Below are 18,024 nucleotides of genomic sequence, written 5' to 3' on the forward strand. Positions count from 1 at the left end.
TGAGGTATGTTTCTTCTGTGCCTACTTTCTGGAGAGTTTTTATCACAATGGGTATTGAATTTTGTCAAAGACTTCCTCTGCATCTACTGAGATGATCATCTTGTTTTTATCTTTCAATTTGTTAGCATGGCATATCACAGTGTTTGATTTGCATATATAGAATAATCTATGTATCCCTGCAGTAAAGCCCATCTGATCATGATGTATGATCTTTCTAATATGTTGTTGAATTCTGTTTGCTAGAATTTAGTTGATGATTTTTTCATCTACGTTCCACAGTGATATTAGCCTATAATTTTTTTTTTTCGCATGTGTGTCATCTTTATCTGGTTTTGGTATCAGGGTGATAGTGGCCTCATAGAATGAGTTTGGCAGTTTTCCTTACCCTGAAACTTTCTGGAAGGGTTTGAGTAGGATAAGTGTTAGCTCTTCTCTAAATTTTTGGTATAAATTAACTGTGAAGCCATCTGGTCCTGGGCTTTTGTTTGTTAGGAAGAGTTTTGTTTACAGTTTTGAGTTCCATGCTTGTGATTGGTCTGTTCATATTTTCTGTTTCCTCCTGGTTCAGTTTTAGAGGGCTATATTTTTCTAAGAATTTGCCCATTTCTTCCAAGTTGTCCATTTTATTGGCATATAGTTGCTTGTAGCAGTCTTTTATGATCCTTTTTGTTTCTGATTTGTTTGTGGTAACTTCTCTGTTTTCATTTCTAATTTTATTGATTTGAGTCTTCTCCATGTTTTTTCTTGATGAGTTTGGCTAATGGTTTGTCTATTTTGTTTATCTTCTTAAAGACCAGCTTTTAGTTTTGTTGATCTTTGCTATAGCTGCCTTCATTTCTTTTTCAGTTATTTCTGCTCTGATCTTTCCGATTTCTTTCATTCTAGTAACTTTGGTTTTTTGTTTTTGTTTTTCTTTCTCTAGTTGCTTTAGGTGTAATGTTAGGTTGTTTACTTTATGTATCTCTTGCTTCTTGAGGTAAGCTTGTATTGCTAAGAACTTCCTTGTTAGCACTGCTTTTAGTGCATCTTATAGGTTTTGAGTAGTTGTGTTTTCATTTTCACTTGTTTCTATGCATATTTTGATTTACTTTCTCATATCTTCAGTGATCTTCAGAACTGTGTTGTTTATCTTCCATGTGTTTGTGTTTTTTATAGTCTTTTTTTCTGTAGTTGATATCTAATCTTACTGCATAATGATCAAGAAAGATGTTTGAAATGATTTGTTTTTTGTTGTTGTTGTTGTTGTTGTTGTTGTTTTTTAATTAACAGGACTTGATTTATGGTCCAGGATGTGATCTATCCTGAAGAATGTTCCATGTGCACTTGAGAAAATAAGTGAAATCTATTGGTTTTGGATTAAATGCCCTGTAGATATGTTAGGTCCAACTGCTCCAATGTGTCATTTAAAGCTTGTATTTCCTTATTAATTTTCTGTCTAGATGATCTGTCCATTGGTGTGGGTGGAGTATTTATTAAAGGCCTCCATTATTACTGTGTTGCTGTCAATTTCCCCTTTAATAGTTGTTATCATTTGCCTTATGGATTGAAGTGCCCCTACATTGGGTGCATATATATTTATAATTGTCTTCTTGGATTGATATCTTGATCATTATGCAGTGTTCCTCTTTATCTCTTAAAACAGTCTTTATTTTAAAGTCTATGTTATCTGATATGAGTATTACTACTTCTGCTTCCTTTTGATCTCTTTTTGTATAGAATATCTTTTTCCAGCCCCTCACTTTCAGTCTATGTGTGTCCCTAGATTTGAGGTGAATCTCTTGTAAACACCATATATGGGAGTCTTGTTTTTGTATCCATATGGCCAATCTATGTCTTTTTCTTGGAGCATTTAGCCCATTTACATTTAAGGTAGTTATTGATATGTATGACCCCATTACCATTTACTTTATTGTTTTCAGTTTAATATTGTGTTTATATTTTGTTATTTTGTTTTGGATTTGTTTTTATAGGCCTTTGCTGTGTTTTCTATCTAGAGAAGTTCCTTTATCATTTGTTGAAGCATTGGTTTGGTGGTGCTGAATTCTCTTAGCTTTTGCTTGTATGTAAAGCCTTTGATTTCTCCTTCACATCTGAATGAGATCCTTTCTGAATAGAGTAATCCTGGCTGTAGATTTCTCCCTTTTATCACTTTAAGTATTCCTGCCATTCCTTCCTGGCCTGCAGAGCTTGTGTTGAAATTCAGTCATTCACCTTATGGGGATCCCCTTGTGTGTTATTTGTTGCTGTTCCCTCACTGCTTTTAATATTTGTTTTTAATTTTTGTTAGTTTGATTAATATATATCTTGACATGTTTCTCCTTTAGCTTATCCTGCCTGGGACTTTCTGGGCTTTTGGGATGGGTATTTCTTCCCTATTTTAGGGAAGTTTTCAGTTATAATCTCATATATTTTCTCATGCCCTTTCCTTTTATCTTCTTCTTCTGGGACATCTATGATTCAAAAGTTGGGGTGCTTAATGGTGTTTCAGTGGTCTCTTATGTTATCTTCATTTCTTTTTATTCTTTTTTCTTTATTCCTCTCTGCTTCATTTATTTTCACCATTCTGTCTTCCAGTTCTCTTATCCATTCTTCTGCCTTAATTACTCTACTGTTGGTTCCCTCCACTGTATTTTTAAACTTAGTTATTGCATTGTTGACTGTTTTTTCATTAATTCTTCTAGGTCCTTGTTAAACATTTCTTGTATCTTCTCAATCCATGCCTCCAACTATTTATCCATGCCTCTATTTTGTTGTCAAGATTTTGGATCATCTTTCCTATCATTATTCTGAATTATTTTTCAGATAGATTCCTTATCTCCTCCTTATTTGTTTGATCTTCTGAGTTTTTTCTGTGTTCCTTCATCTGCTGTGTATTTCTCTGTCTTTTCACTTTGTTTAGTTTTCTGTGTTTAGGTTCTCCTTTCTGCAGGCTGGAGGGTGGTAGTTTCTCCTAATTGTGGAGTCTGCTGCCCATGGGTGGGGTTGGACCAGTGCCTTGTGAAAGTTTCATGGGTGGGGGGACTTGTGCCAGTGTTCTGTTGGATAGAACTGGATATCTTCTCTCTGGAGGGCTTTGCAGTGTCCAGTAGTGAGTTTTGGGGTGTCTATGGGTTTGCTATGGCTTTGGGCACCCTGTCTGCTAATATTCAGCATTGTGTTCCTGTTTTGCTGGAGGACTGGAATGGGGCACGCTGCACTGGGAGCTTGCTGGCTCTTGGTGGAGTTTTGTCTCAGTGTAGGTATGGAGGCCTTTGGGTGGGCTCTCATCTATTAATGTTCCATGGCTTTGGGGGTTCTCTGATGGTTCAAAGAACTGGAGTTGAGTCTACTGCCTCTGGGGTTCAGGCCTAACCTCTTACAGTGGCATCAAGACTTCTCAGGCTACACAGCACAGAAGACATAACCCTTCATTCTGAGGAGATTGTTTTGCCATTCTGGACATCTGGGGTCCTCTGCCAGTGTTCAGAAGTTGTTGGGTGTAATTGTTCCACATGGAGATGATCTTTTGATGTGGGAGAGGTGATCTTTTGTAGGGGAGAAGATGCTCTCCCCATTCTATTCCTCCACCATCTTGAAGCCATCCCTGAAATTCTTACTGAGGGCAATTTGATAGTGTTTATTGTATACACTGTGCCAATCTCAGCTCTTAATTGGTGTACTAATTTTTTTATATTTACAGTAACTGTTGATATGTTAGACCCTAAGTATGCCATTTTATCCATTTGTTTTTTATGTTTCTTGTTCTTCCATGCATCATTCCTTGCTTCCCTGTGGATTACTTGAACAAATTTTTAGGATTCCATCTTGATTTATTTGTGATAATTTTGTATAGTTTTCCTTGACATCATTATGGGTATACTAAGTCCCCTACATTTGAACCTTCAAGTTGTGAATTTTCAAAGATACAAGTATGTGTTCCATCAGTGTCAGATGTGAGTGAAATTGCAGCTTGCCCTCCATCTCCTATTGTTGACAATCCTTTATCTCTACTATCTCCCACCTCCTCTCCCTCTCCAGTCATTAAATCTTGCCCATTCAATAGATGCCAACACCTGTGTGCCAGCTGTTGCACTGTACTAATGTACTTTTCAAGGTTATATACAGTAAGATTTAAAATGTTCTCTTTATTTTTTGTTTTTATGTATTATTTGTGTGAAAAGTATTATAAACCTATGACAGTACACTACTGTATAGCCAACTGGGTACCTATGCTAACTTTGTTGGACTTACAAACAAATTGGACTTAATGAACATGCTCTCAGAATGGAATTCATTTGTATATAGTGGACTTAGAGTGGATTTACTGTATTATACACATGTGAATTAACATTCTCCACTGGTATCAACATTTTATCATTTTTTGAATACAGTATGGAAACATTCATTCTACTTAGGTTCCTTTACTTTCTCACTTACAAATATCATTGCTATGAGTATCAGATAATTTTGAGATTTTTCTTTTAACCAATAAACACAATTTATAAAACTCATGAGGATAGTTGATTGTATATACCCATATTTTTGCTCTTTCAATGTTTCTTATTTTCTTCTTGATGCTCCAGAATTTCTTCTTCTATAATTTAATCATTTATTTTCTGTTTGAATTTTTATTTCTCTTTGAAGAACTCAATTTATCCATTCTTTAAGAATAGATCTACTAGAAACACATTCTTTTAGTTTTCCTTTGCCTCAGAATATCTTTATTTCCTCTTAATTCCTGAAGGATACTTTCACTGAATACAGAATTTGCACTTATGACAGTTTTTTTTTTCTTTCAGCACTTGAGAAACATTGACCTCTTCATTGAAGCCTGCATAACTTCAAGTAGAAAACCCCTGTCATTTCTATTGGTATTGTCTTTAGTTGGTGTCATTTATTTCTAGCTACTTCTAAGATTTTTTCTTAGTCTTTAGAAATTTCATTACAATATGTTTTGGTTTGCATTTCTCTAAACTTACTCTATTTAGGAATTTCTCATCCTCTTGAATCAGTAGCTGTTTTGCCAAATTTGTGAAGTATTAACATTTATTTCTTTGAAAATATTTTCAGTCACATATTTTACTTTTATTTTCATGAAATTCTGATAATATAATTGTTTGAACTTTCATTGTTGTCCCACAGGTCCATGATTGCATACATTCTGTTTTTCTGTCCTCAAGTTCAGTGATTCTATTATCTGCCATCTCCTCACTACTACTGACTTCATATAGTGAGATTTATTTCTGTTTTTATTTTTAGAATTTCTATGTAAAATTACATATTTTTATAATTCCTATTTCTTTGCTGTGATTTTCTAATTTTTCTTTTCTCTCAGTATAATTTGTGATTGCTTGTTGATGCCTGCCTTAAAATCCTTGTCAGGTTATTCCAACATCTGTTTCATCTAAGTATTGGTGTCAGTGATTGCCATTTCTTATTCACATTGCATTTCCCTGATTCTTGTTTTGACAGGAGATTTTTCTTTCACATTTTGGACATTTTCTCAATTAGGAGATTCAGGGTTCTATTTAAATCTTTTATTTTAGCAGACAGTTACCTGTTTGTGTTTATCACACAGATCGTAGTCTACTTTTGTGAGTCTGGTTCTAATAATTTAAATTTCAGAGTCTTTGTGGTTGTGATTTTGGTCTGTGTGATTTATCTAGTTCTTCTCTGGCTCTCAATACTCTTACCTGATCCTGTCTAGGGGATGTAAGGGATTGAGCCAGGTCTCTGATGCATCTAGATTAGAGGAAAGAAGTCTCTGAGTTGTGGAGGAAAGGAAAGGACACTCCCAGACCAGTGCACTTTTTGAGGTAGGATACCATCACATTTCATAGCTGTGAAAAGCAAAGGAGAAAAGGAAAGATATAAGCATCTGAATGCAGATTTCCAAAGAATAGCAAGAAGACATAAGAAAGCCTTCCTCAGCGATCAATGCAAAGAAATAGAGGAAAACAACAGAATGGGAAAGACTAGAGATCTCTTCAAGAAAATTAGAGATACCAAGGGAACATTTCATGCAAAGATGGGCTCGATAAGGAACAGAAATGGTATGGACCTAACAGAAGCAGAAGATATTAAGAAGAGGTAGCAAGAATACACAGAAGAGCAGTACAAAAAAGAGCTTCACGACCCACGTAATCACGATGGTGTGATCACTGACCTAGAGCCAGACATCCTGGAATTTGAAGCCAAGTGGGCCTTAGAAAGCATCAGTATGAACAAAACTAGTGGAGGTGATGGAATTCCAGTGGAGCTATTTCAAATCCTGAAAGATGATGCTGTGAAAGTGCTGCACTCAATATGCAAGCAAATTTGGAAAACTCAGCAGTGGCCACAGGACTGGAAAAGGTCAGTTTGCATTCCAATCCCAAAGAAAGGCAATGCCAAAGAATGCTCAAACTACCGCACAATTGTACTCATCTCACACGCTAGTAAAGTAATGCTCAAAATTCTCCAAGCCAGGCTTCAGCAATACGTGAACCGTGAACTTCCCGATGTTCAAGCTGGTTTTAGAAAAGGCAGAGGAACCAGAGATCAAATTGCCAACATCCGCTGGATCATCAAAAAAGCAAGAGAGTTCCAGAAAAACATCTATTTCTGCTTTATTGACTATGCCAAAGCCTTTGATTGTGTGGATCACAATAAACTGTGGAAAATTCTGAAAGAGATGGGAATACCAGAACACCTGACCTGCCTCTTGAGAAATCTGTATGCAGGTCAGGAAGCAACACTTAGAACTGGACATGGAACAACAGACTGGTTCCAAATAGGAAAAGGAGTATGTCAAGGCTGTATATTGTCACCCTGCTTATTGAACTTATACGCAGAGTACATCATGAGAAACGCTGGACTGGAAGAAACACAAGCTGGAATCAAGATTGCCGGGAGAAATATCAATAACCTCACATATGCAGATGACACCATCCTTATGGCAGAAAGTGAAGAGGAACTAAAAAGCCTCTTGATGAAAGTGAAAGAGGAGAGTGAAAAAGTTGGCTTAAAGCTCAACATTCAGAAAACAAATATCATGGCATCCGGTCCCATCACTTCATGGGAAATAGATGGGGAAACAGTGGAAACAGTGTCAGACTTTATTTTTGGGGGCTCCAAAATCACTGCAGATGGTGACTGCAGCCATGAAATTAAAAGACGCTTACTCCTTGGAAGGAAAGTTATGACCAACCTAGATAGTATATTCAAAAGCAGAGACATTGCTTTGCCAACAAATGTCCGTCTAGTCAAGGCTATGGTTTTTCCTGTGGTCATGTATGGATATGAGAGCTGGACTGTGAAGAAGGCTGAGCACAGAAGAATTGATGCTTTTGAACTGTGGTGTTGGAGAAGATTCTTGAAAGTCCCTTGGACTGCAAGGATATCCAACCAGTCCATTCTGAAGGAGATCAGCCCTGGGATTTGTTTGGAAGGAATGATGCTAAAGCTGAAACTCCAGTACTTTGGCCACCTCATGTGAGGAGTTGTCTCATTGGAAAAGACTCTGATGCTGGGAGGGATTGGGGACAGGAGGAGAAGGGAACAACAGAGGATGAGATGGCTGGATGGCATCACTGACTTGATGGACGTGAGTCTGGGTGAACTCCGGGAGTTGGTAATGGACAGGGAGGCCTGGCGTGCTGCGATTCATGGGGTCGCAAAGAGTCAGACACGACTGAGCAACTGAACTGAACTGAACCATCACATTGCACCAATACACCATTGCCACATGTCTCTCGGTCGGGGAGAAATTTCAGACTCACAGGACAGAGAGTCTTTTTGGACTGGATACATGTTGCTTTGGAATCCCCCTTGTATCCCAGGTGGCACTGCTACTGCTGCTAAGTTGCTTCAGTCGTGTCTGACTCTGTGCCTCCCCATAGATGGCAGCCTACCAGGCTCCCCTGTCCCTGGAATTCTCCAGGCAAGAACACTGGAGTGGGTTGCCATTTCCTTCTCCAATACATGGAGAGGCAGGTTTTATCCCTGGGTTGGGAAGATGCCCTGGAGAAGGAAATGGCAACCCACTCCAGTATTTTTGCCTGGGAAATCCCATGGACAGAGGAGCCTGGCAGGCTACAGTCCATGGGGCCACTAAGAGTTGGACACGACTGAACAACTGACCATGTTGCACCCACTGCAGCCTAGTATCTCTGATTATGGAAGAGTTTTCCCAGGATGGGTCACTTGTTGTGATACACCACTGTACCTCAACCCTGCTTATTTGTGAAACATAGATGAGAGTGTACAACTTGGGATTGTTATACAGGAATTTTTCTGATTGATTCATTTTAGTCACAACATCTAGAATAGCATCATTACACAGAGTAGTTGCTCATTAAATATTGTTTGAATTTATGAATAAAATAAAGAGGCATGACTGACACATGGTTGATTCCCAATAAATACTAGCTAGCTAGGTCTCATCATTCCCTTGTCTAGCAAGTGAACAACGGAGGAGTGAGGTCCAGGTCTTTTTATTCCAGTGCTCATGATAAAGAAATGCCTCCGATAAGAACAATACCTAATGTATATTAAAGACTTACTATGTTTCAGTCATGATGATAGCATTATACACACACACACACATCCTCCTTCCTCTCCCTTCCTCTTCTCTTTCCTTTCCCTTCTTTCTTCTCCCCTCCCCTCACCTTTCTTCTTCCCCTTCAGTTTCTTCTTTTTCTTCTTCATCATCTTCTTCTTTCTCTCTCTCTCTCTCTTTCATTTTAGGTTGACTTGTTTCATTTAAATTTTAAACAATTGGTTTATTTTCAATTTAATCTTGTTATATCATTGTGTAAAACCAATACAATTTTGTAAAGTTTAAAAATAAAATTAAAGTAAAAAAAATAAAAGCCTAATCTATAAAACAATGCATATTCCCAAATTCTCAGTTCTATGCTTGTCCCATCCAACGTATTCCTTCCTTCTTCTTTTAGGTATGTCCCCTCCTCTCCATTATTGTTTTAATTTTTGTTTTATGGTTTATCCTTCTATTGTTTCTTTTTGTAATATAAGCACATATTTATGTGTGTGTACTTGGACCAACTTTACTCTTTCATATTTAGGTAAATGGTAGCTTGCTTTTCTCGACCTTGATTTTCTTTTTCATTTAACAATATGTCTAGGAGATCATTTCATTGCACTCTATATAGATTATCCTCATTCCTTTCTATACCTGCAAGATACTCTGTTGTTTATCTTCCATAGTTTATTCAACCAGTCTCCTCCTGATGGAATTTTTTTCTATTACAAATAGTACTATAATGAGTAGCTTCACACATGAACCATTTGTCCATTTTTTACAAATGTCATTATATCTGTGAAATACATTTCTAAATGTGTGACATGGGTTTGGGTGGACTCTGGGAGTTGGTAATGGACAGGGAGGCCTGGTGTGCTGCAATTCATGGGGTCACAGGGATTCGGACATGACTGAGCTACTGAACCAAACTGAACTGATATATATATATATATATATATATATATATATATATATATATATACACACACACACACACACATATACATATTTATAATTCTACCAAAGAAAGTCTTGCACTGTTAAGAAAGTTCTAGGATCCACAACAGATTTCCCAACCTGGGAATCTGGGAGAGGGACTGAGAACCCCCAGGGAATGTGACTTTGAAGGCTAGTAGGATTTGTTTATAGAACTTCCACAGAACTGGGAAAATAGACTTTTTAAAAGAAGGTGCCATTACTTTCAATAACCCTACCATAGTTTGACCTCAGGCCAAAGAACACGGAGAGAACACAGCCCCACCCATCGGTAGAATATTTGATTAAAGATTTCTTGACCATGGCCCCAACCATCAGAACAAGACCCAGTTTCCCCCCACAGTCATTCTCTACCATCAGGAAACTCCCATAAGCCTCTTATCCTTATCCATCAGAGGGCAGACAGAATGAAAACCACAATCAGACAAAACTAACCAAACTGATCACATGGACCACAGCCTTGTCTAACTCAATGAAACTATGAGCCATGCTGTGTAGGGCCACCCAAGATGGATGGGTTATGGTGGAGAGTTCTCATAAAACATGATCCACTGGAGAAGGGACTGGCAAACCACTTCAGTATTCTTGCCTTGAGAACCCCATGAACAGTATGAAAAGGCACAAAGATATGGCACTGAAAGATGAAGTCCTCAGATCACTAGGTGCCCAATATGCTACTGGAGAAGAGTGGAGAAATAGCTCCAGAAAGAATGAAGAGACAGAGCCAAAGTGAAAACAACACCCAGTTGTGGATGTGACTAGTGATGGAAGTAAAGTTCAATGCTATAAGGAACAACATTGCATAGGAACATGGAATGGTAGGTCCATGAATCAAGGTAAATTGGAAGTGGTCAAACAGGAGATGGCAAGAGTGAACATTGACATTTTAGGAATCAGTGAACTAAAATGGACTGGAATGGAAGAATTTAATTCAAATGACCATTATATCTACTACTGTGGGCAAGAATGCCTTAGAAGAAATGGAGTAGCCCTCATAGTTAACAAAACAGTCTGAAATGCAGCACTTGTGTGCAATCTCAAAAATGACAGAATGATCTCTGTTCATTTTCAAGGCAAACCATTCAATATCACAGTTATCTGGGTCTGTGCTCTGACTAGTAATGCTGAAGAAACTAAGGCTGAACGGTTCTATGGAAATCTACAAGACCTTCTAGAACTAACACCCCAAAAGCTGTCCTTTTCATCATAAGGGACTGGAATTAAAGAGTAGGATGTTAACATACACCTGGAGTAACAGGCAAGTTTGGCCTTGGACTACAGAATGAAGCAGGGCAAAGGCTAACAGAGTTTTGCCAAAAGAATGCACTGGTCATAGGAAACCCCCTCTTCCAACAACACAAGAGATGACCCTACACATGGATATCACCAGATAGTCAATAATGAAATCAGATTAATTATATTCTTTGCAACCAAAGATGGAGACGCTCTACACAGTCAGCAAAGGCAAGACTGGGTGGTGAATGTGGCTCAGATCATGAACTCCTTATTGCCAAATTCAGACTTAAATTGAAGAAAGCAAGGAAAATCACTAGACCATTCAGCTCAGTTCAGTTCAGTCGCTCAGTTGTGTCCGACTCATTGTGACCCCAAGGACTGCAGCACACCAGTCTTCCCTGTCCATCACCAACTCCCAGAGCTTACCCAAATGCATGTCCATTGAGTCAGTGATGCCATCCAACCATCTCATCCTCTTTCTTCCCCTTCTCATCCCACCTTCAATCTTTCCCAGCATCAGGTTCTTTTCTAGTAAATCAGTCCTTCACATCAGGTGGCCAAAATTTTGGAGCTTCAGCTTCAGCATTAGTCCTTCCAATGAATACTCAGGACTGATTTCCTTTAGGATAGACTGGTTGGATCTCCTTGCAGTCCAATGGACTGTCAAGCCTCTTCTTCAACACCACAGTTCAAAAGCATCAGTTCTTCAGTGCTCATCTTTTTTTATAGTCCAACTCTCACATCCGTACATGGCTACTGGAAAAATCATAGCTTTGACAAGATGGACCTTTGTTTGCAAAGTAATGTCTCTGCTTTTTAATACGCTGTCTAGGTTGGTCATAACTTTTATTCCACGGAGCAAGAATGTTTTAATTTCATGGCTTCACTTACCATCTGCAGTGATTTTGGAACCTGAAAAAATAAAATCTCACACTGTTTCCATTGTTTCCCCATCTATTTGCCATGAAGTGATGGGACTGAATGCCATGATATTAGTTTTCTGAATGTTGAGTTTTAAGCCAACTTTTTCACTCTCCTCTTTCACTTTCATCAGGAGGCTATTTAGATCTTCACTTTCTGCCATAAAGGTGGTGTCATCTGCATATCTGAGGTTATTAATATTTCTCCCAGAAATTGTGATTCCAGCTTGTGCTTCATCAAGCCCGCCATTTCACATGTGAATAAACAGCCTGGTGTACTCCTTTCCCAATTTGGAAACAGTCTGTTGTTCCATGTCCAGTTCTAACTGTTGCTTCTTCACCTGCATACAGATTCCTTGGAGGCAGGTAAGGCGATCTGATATTCCCATATCTTGAAGAATTTTCCACAGTTTGTTGTGATCCACACAGTCAAAGCCTTTGGCATAGTCAATAAAGCAGAAGTAGATTTTTTTAATGGAATTCTCTTGCTTTTTTGGTGATACAGTGGATGTTGGCAATTTGATCTCTGGTTCCTCTGCCTTTTTTTCTAAATTCAGCTTGAACACATTCAGGTATGACCTAAATCAAGTCCCTTATGATTATACTGTGGAAGTGACAAATAGATTCAAGGGAGTAGATTTGATAGACAGATTGCCTGAAGAACTGTGGATGGAAGTTCATTGTACATTGTACAGGAGGCAGTGATCAAGACCATCCCCAAGAAAAAGAAATTCAAAAAACAAAATGGTTGTCTGAGGAGGCCTTACAAATACCTGATAAAAGAAGAGAAGCTAAAGGCAGAGGAGAAAAGGAAAGATATGCCCGTTTGAAAGCAGAGTTCCAAACAATAGCAAGGAGCGACAAGAATGTGTTTCTCAGTGATCAATGCAAAGAAATAGAGGAAAAGAATAGAATGGGCAAGGCTAGATGTGTCTTTAAGAAAATCACAGATACAAATGGACCATTCATGCAAAGATGGCCACAATAAAGGACAGAAATGGTATGGACCTGACAGAAGCAAAAGATATTAAGAAGAGGTGGTAATAATACACAGAAGAACTATCCAAAAAAGATATTAATGACCCAGATAACCACGATGATGTGATCACTCATCTAGAGCCAGATATCCTGGAGTGTGAAGTCAAGTGAGCCTTAGGAAGCATTATTATGAGCAAAGCTAGTGAAGGTGATGGAATTCCAGTGGAGCTATTTCAAATCCTAAAAGAAGATGCTGTTAAAGTGTTGCAGTCAGTATGCCAGCAAATTTGAAAACGCAGCAGTGGCCACAGGACTGGAAAAATGTTGTTTTTCATTCCAATCCCAAAGAAAGACAATGCCAAGGAATGTTCAAACTACAACACAATTGCATTAATCTCACATGCTAGTAAAGTAATGCTCAAAATTCCCCAAGTGAGGCTTCAACAGTATGTAAACTGAGAACTTCCAGATGTTCAAGCTGGATTTAGGAAAGGCAGAGGAACAAGAGATCACATTTCCAACATCAATTGGATCATTGAAAAAGCAAGAGAGTTCCAGAAAAAATCTACTCCTGCTTTATTGACTGCACTAAAGCTTTGACTTTGTGGATTACAACAAACTGGAAAATTCAAGAGATGGGAATACTATACCACCTTACCTGCTTCCTGAGAATTCTGTATGCAGGTCAAGAAGCAACAGTTAGAACCGGACATGGACCAACAAGCTAGTTCCAAATTGGGAAAAGAGTACCTCAAGGCTGTATATTGTCACCCTGTGTATTTAACTTCTATGCACATTACATCATGCCAAATGCTGGGCTCAATGAAGCACAAGCTGGAATCAAGATTGCTTGGAGAAATATCAATAACCTCAGATATGCAGATGACACCACCTTTAGGGGAGAAAGTGAAGAGGAACTGAAGAGCCTCCTGATGAAAGTAAAAGAAGAGAGTGAAAAAGCTGGTTTAAAACTCAACATTCAAAAAATGAAAATCATGGCATCTGGTTCCATCACTTCATGGTAAATAGATGAGAAAAAAATGGAAACTGTGAGATACTTTATTATCTTGGGGTCAAAAATCACTGCAAATGATGATTGCAGCAATGAAATGAAAAGATGCTTGTTCCTTTGAAGAAAAGCTATAACCAACCTAGACAGCATATTAAAAAGTAGAGACATTATTTTGCCAACAAAGGTCCATCTAGTCAAAGCTATGGTTTTTCTGTAGTCATGTATGGATGTGAGAGTTGGACCATAAAGAAAGCTGAGCACCAAGGAATTGATGCTTTTGAACTGTGGTGTTGGAGAAGACTCTTGAGAGTCCCTTGGACTGAAAGTGGATCAAACCAATCAACCCTAAAGGAAATCAGTCCTTAATATTCATTGAAAGGAATGATGCTGAAACTGAAGCTCCAGTACTTTGGCCACCTGATTTGAAGAAGAGACTCACTGGAAAAGACCCTGATTCTGGGAAAGATTGAAGGCAGGAGCAGAAATGTACAATGGAGGATTAGATGGTTGGATGGCATCACTGAGTCATTGGACATGAGTTTGAGCAAGTTCTGAGATTTGGTGATGGACAGGAAATATTGGCTTGCTACAGTCCATGGGGTCACAAAGAGTTGGACAAGACTGAGCAACTAAGCACACATATTATGGATATTAATATTCAGTCTGTTATGATTTCTTGTGATCAAACACCATTGGCTTTAAAGCCAGATTCTTTGTGGGCTCCTCCTCCCATTGCCAGAACCCCAACTGGGAAGCCTGACATGGACTCAGGACTTTCATTCCTGTGGCAGGGCCTCTGTGATACAATTGCTCTCTAGTCTGTGGGTCAGACTCCCAGCAGGTATGGAATTTGATCTTATCAGTTTCTCCCCTCCTACCATCTCACTGGGGCTTCTTCTTTGTCTTTGATTTTAGGGTATCTTTTTGTTTTTGGCAGGTTTTGTTTTGGCAGGTTCCAGTGTTTACCTGTCAATGATTGTTCAGCAGTTAATTGTGATTTTGGTGTTTCTGCAGAAAGGGTTAAGCCCACGTCCTTCAAATCTGCCATCTTGAACTTATGCTTCTCTCCTCATTTTTTATGTATTTTTTTTTTTTTTTTTGTTCTGCTTCAGTGATTTCCACTACTTTGTTTTTCAAGTCACTGATCTGGTCCTCTGTATCATTGTCATATAATCTACTATTGATTCCTTTTATTGTATGTTTCATTTGCTTACTTCATTTTCCGTCTCTTTTATTGTTCTTTATAGTTTCTAATTGTTTATTTAAAACTTTAAACATTTCACTCTGTTTATATCATCTTCTCATGAGTTCTTTGAGCATCTTTATGAACATAACTTTGAACTCTTTATCAGGTAGGTTGTCTATCTCCACTTCACTAGTTCTTCTGTAGTTTAACTTATTCCTTCATTTGGAACATATTCATTTCGTTAATTTTGCCTAATCCTCTTTTCATTTCTGTGCATTTGGTATATTGGTTATATTGTATAAGTGGCTTTTGGGGGGAAATGTCCTATGCACCTCAGCATTGCACTCCTTTTTGGTCATCAGAGATAGGGTTATCCCCCATGTGAGTTGTCTGGGTCCTCCTATAGTGGCAGGCTGACTACTGTGTGTGGTATGGAGGTTGTGTCTCACTCCCAGTCAAGTTGGTTGCTAGGCCCTTCCTTGTGAAGAGGCTATCTGCCACAGATTTGTAGGTCCAGATCACAAGGTAGCTGGCTGCAGAACCCTATGTTTTCCCAGGGCTAGTCCTGGCCCTCTTGTTGGGGGAGCCAGGTTCTGCATTGGGTGGCTGAGGGTTGGTATTCCCAGATCTGTTTTTGTTCTACTACTGGGCTAGGTCATTTCCTGACATAACTAGGTACTGGGTCTAGGGTGTCCCAAATAGATGCTGGCCTTTTGGTGAATGGATCTACATCATGGGTCACCTGGCTAGGGTCCAAGGTATCTCTGGGCAGTTGTCCACCCACTGGTGAATGAAGCCATGTCCTGGGGCTAGTGCTGGCATACTGGTAGACAGAACCATGTCTTGAGGCCTCTGGCTGCAGGGCCGGGTCATCCCAGAGCTGGTATTGGCCCACTGAAGGGTAGGACTGAAGCCTAGAATTTCTCAGGGCTAGTACCAGATCATTGGTGGCAGAACCGGGTCATGCGACCACGGGGATCCCAGTGTTGGTGTTTCAGGTCACTGGTGAGCAGAATTGGACTCACCGGGACCTGGGGATAGTTTCTGTCAACTGGTGAGTGAAGCTGATCTCAGAGCTAATGCTGTCCCAGTAGGTGAACATAGTCAGATTTCAGCATCTGTGGCTGCAAGGCCCTTGTGTTCCCAGGTCTAGTGTGGGTGAACTGGTTTGTTGCAGGCCAAAGTATTAGGCCATCTGGTGGACTGAGTTGTGTTCCTGGTTGGCTGTAGGCTCAAGGGATCTTAAGGCAGCCTTCCTCCTCACCAGTGGGTCTTCATCCCTACCTGGTGACTAGTTGCTTGGCTGTAGGTGTTGCTTACCCAGGCACGGCTGGGTCACTGCACTAATAAACTAGAAGTGTGATTCCAAAATGGCAATAACCAGCACCAGTATCTTCATGGTAGAACCAGCTCACAAAAAAATTGCTGCAATAAGTATCTATATCCCCAGGGTGAGCTGTCTCCAGTTGCATCTTGTCTCTCCAGGAGGCAATCCAAGACCAACAGGTGGGTCTGCCCCAGCATCCTATACGATTACTGCTTCTGATCTGGGTCCTGGAGTGTGTGAAATTTTGTTTGGTACAATTGCTCTCCAGTTTCTCCATCCTCTAAGAATGGAGTCTCTATGGGACTTCCCTGGTGTTCCAGTGGCTAAGATTCCACACTCCCAATGCAGGGGTCCTGGGGTTTGATCCCTGGTCAGAGAACTAGACCCAGCATGCCTCAACTAAGAGTTCACATGGTGTAACTAGAGGATTTTCCATGACAAAACTAAGACCTGTGCAGCCAAATAAATGTATTAATTAGAAAAAAATAAGAACAGAGTCTCTGTTTCCCACAACACTTTGGCTCTCCTGTAAGTAAACCCAAATGGCCAAATGTCCTGGGGACTTGTGTTCCCAGTTCAGGACTCTTGGACTGTAGACCCTAATATGGGTCTCTGCCCCCTTACTCCTTAGGGGAGAACTTCTGCAGTTGTAGTTGTCCTCCCACTTATGGATCACCCACATTGGGATGTATCTCTTGAATATATCATACTTTTATCCTTCCTACATTTTTGGTGTAGTTCTTTCTTTACCTTGAGCTGTGGAAGATCTTTTTTTTTCTAATCTTCCAAGCGTTGTTATCAATAGTCCCTCTGTAAATAATTGCAATTGTATGCCAATGGCAGAGGATTAGCTCAGACTATTCCTATCGTGCCATTTTGGACACTCCTCTCTTCAGTTAAATTAACTTCCAGATATTTTATGTATTTAGATATCATGAAGTGTAACTACTTTTTAATTTCCTCTTTGGATTGTTTCGTGTGGGGTATTAAAATACACCAGATTTTTCTGTGTTTATCTTGCATACTGCTACTTTTCTGAATTCATATATGTATTACTTTGCTAAGCCTACTATAACTATAGAACTATAACTATATATGTGTCTAGAATCTATGCATATATAATTTCTTAAATGAACAATGCAAAGAAATAGAGGAAAACAATATAATGGGAAAGACTAGAGGTAAGAAAATGAGAGCTATCAAGGGGAAATTTCATGCAAAGATAGGCAAAATAAGGACAAAAATGGCAGGGACCTAACAGAAGCAGAAGAGATTAAGAAGAGGTGGTAAGAATACACAGAAGAACTGCACAAAAAAAGGCCTTAGTGACCCAGATAACCACCATGGTGTGATAACTTACCTAGAGACAGATCCTAGAGTGGGAAATCAAGTGGGCCATAGGAAGTATTACTAAAATCAAAGATAGTGTGGATAATGGAATTCTAGCTGAGCCATTTAAAATCTTAAAAGATAATACTATTAAAGTTCTGCACTCAATCTGCCAAAAAACATGGAAAACTCAGCAGTGAACACAGGACTGGAAAAGGTCAGTTTTCATTCCAATCCCAAGGAAGGGCAATACCTAAGACTGTTCAAACTACTGTACAATTGTCTGAATTTCACGTAATAGCAAGGTAATGCTCAAAATTCTTCAAACTAGGCTTCAACAGCATATGAACTGAGAACTTCAAGATGTACAAGCTGTACTTAGAAAAGGCAGAGGAACCTGAAATCAAATTGCCAACAATCGTGGATCATAGAAACTTCAAGAGAAGTCCAGAAAAACATCTACTTCTGTTTCATTGACTATTCTAAATCCTTTGCTGTGTGTATCACAAAAAACTGTGGAAAACAATTAAAGAGATGGCA

The 18,024-nt window shown here is 39.1% G+C and overlaps 1 protein-coding gene across 11 annotated transcripts in view; it reads left to right on the top strand.

The window, feature by feature from the left end:
* EDA2R (ectodysplasin A2 receptor) overlaps positions 1-18,024 on the top strand; it is a 115,222-nt gene that overhangs the window by 53,962 nt on the left and 43,236 nt on the right. For 8 of the 11 annotated variants that reach the window (XM_070365528.1, XM_070365522.1, XM_070365531.1 and 5 more), the window contains one exon: positions 4,779-4,850. The exons of the other annotated variants lie outside the window; for them this stretch is intronic. In XM_070365528.1, coding sequence (XP_070221629.1) covers positions 4,779-4,850 — 72 coding nt within the window. The remainder of the gene's footprint in view (positions 1-4,778; positions 4,851-18,024) is intronic. 11 annotated transcript variants of the gene reach the window in all.

The sequence above is a fragment of the Bos mutus genome, chromosome X, assembly GCF_027580195.1.
Source record: "Bos mutus isolate GX-2022 chromosome X, NWIPB_WYAK_1.1, whole genome shotgun sequence".
Taxonomy (NCBI): Eukaryota; Metazoa; Chordata; class Mammalia; order Artiodactyla; family Bovidae; genus Bos; species Bos mutus.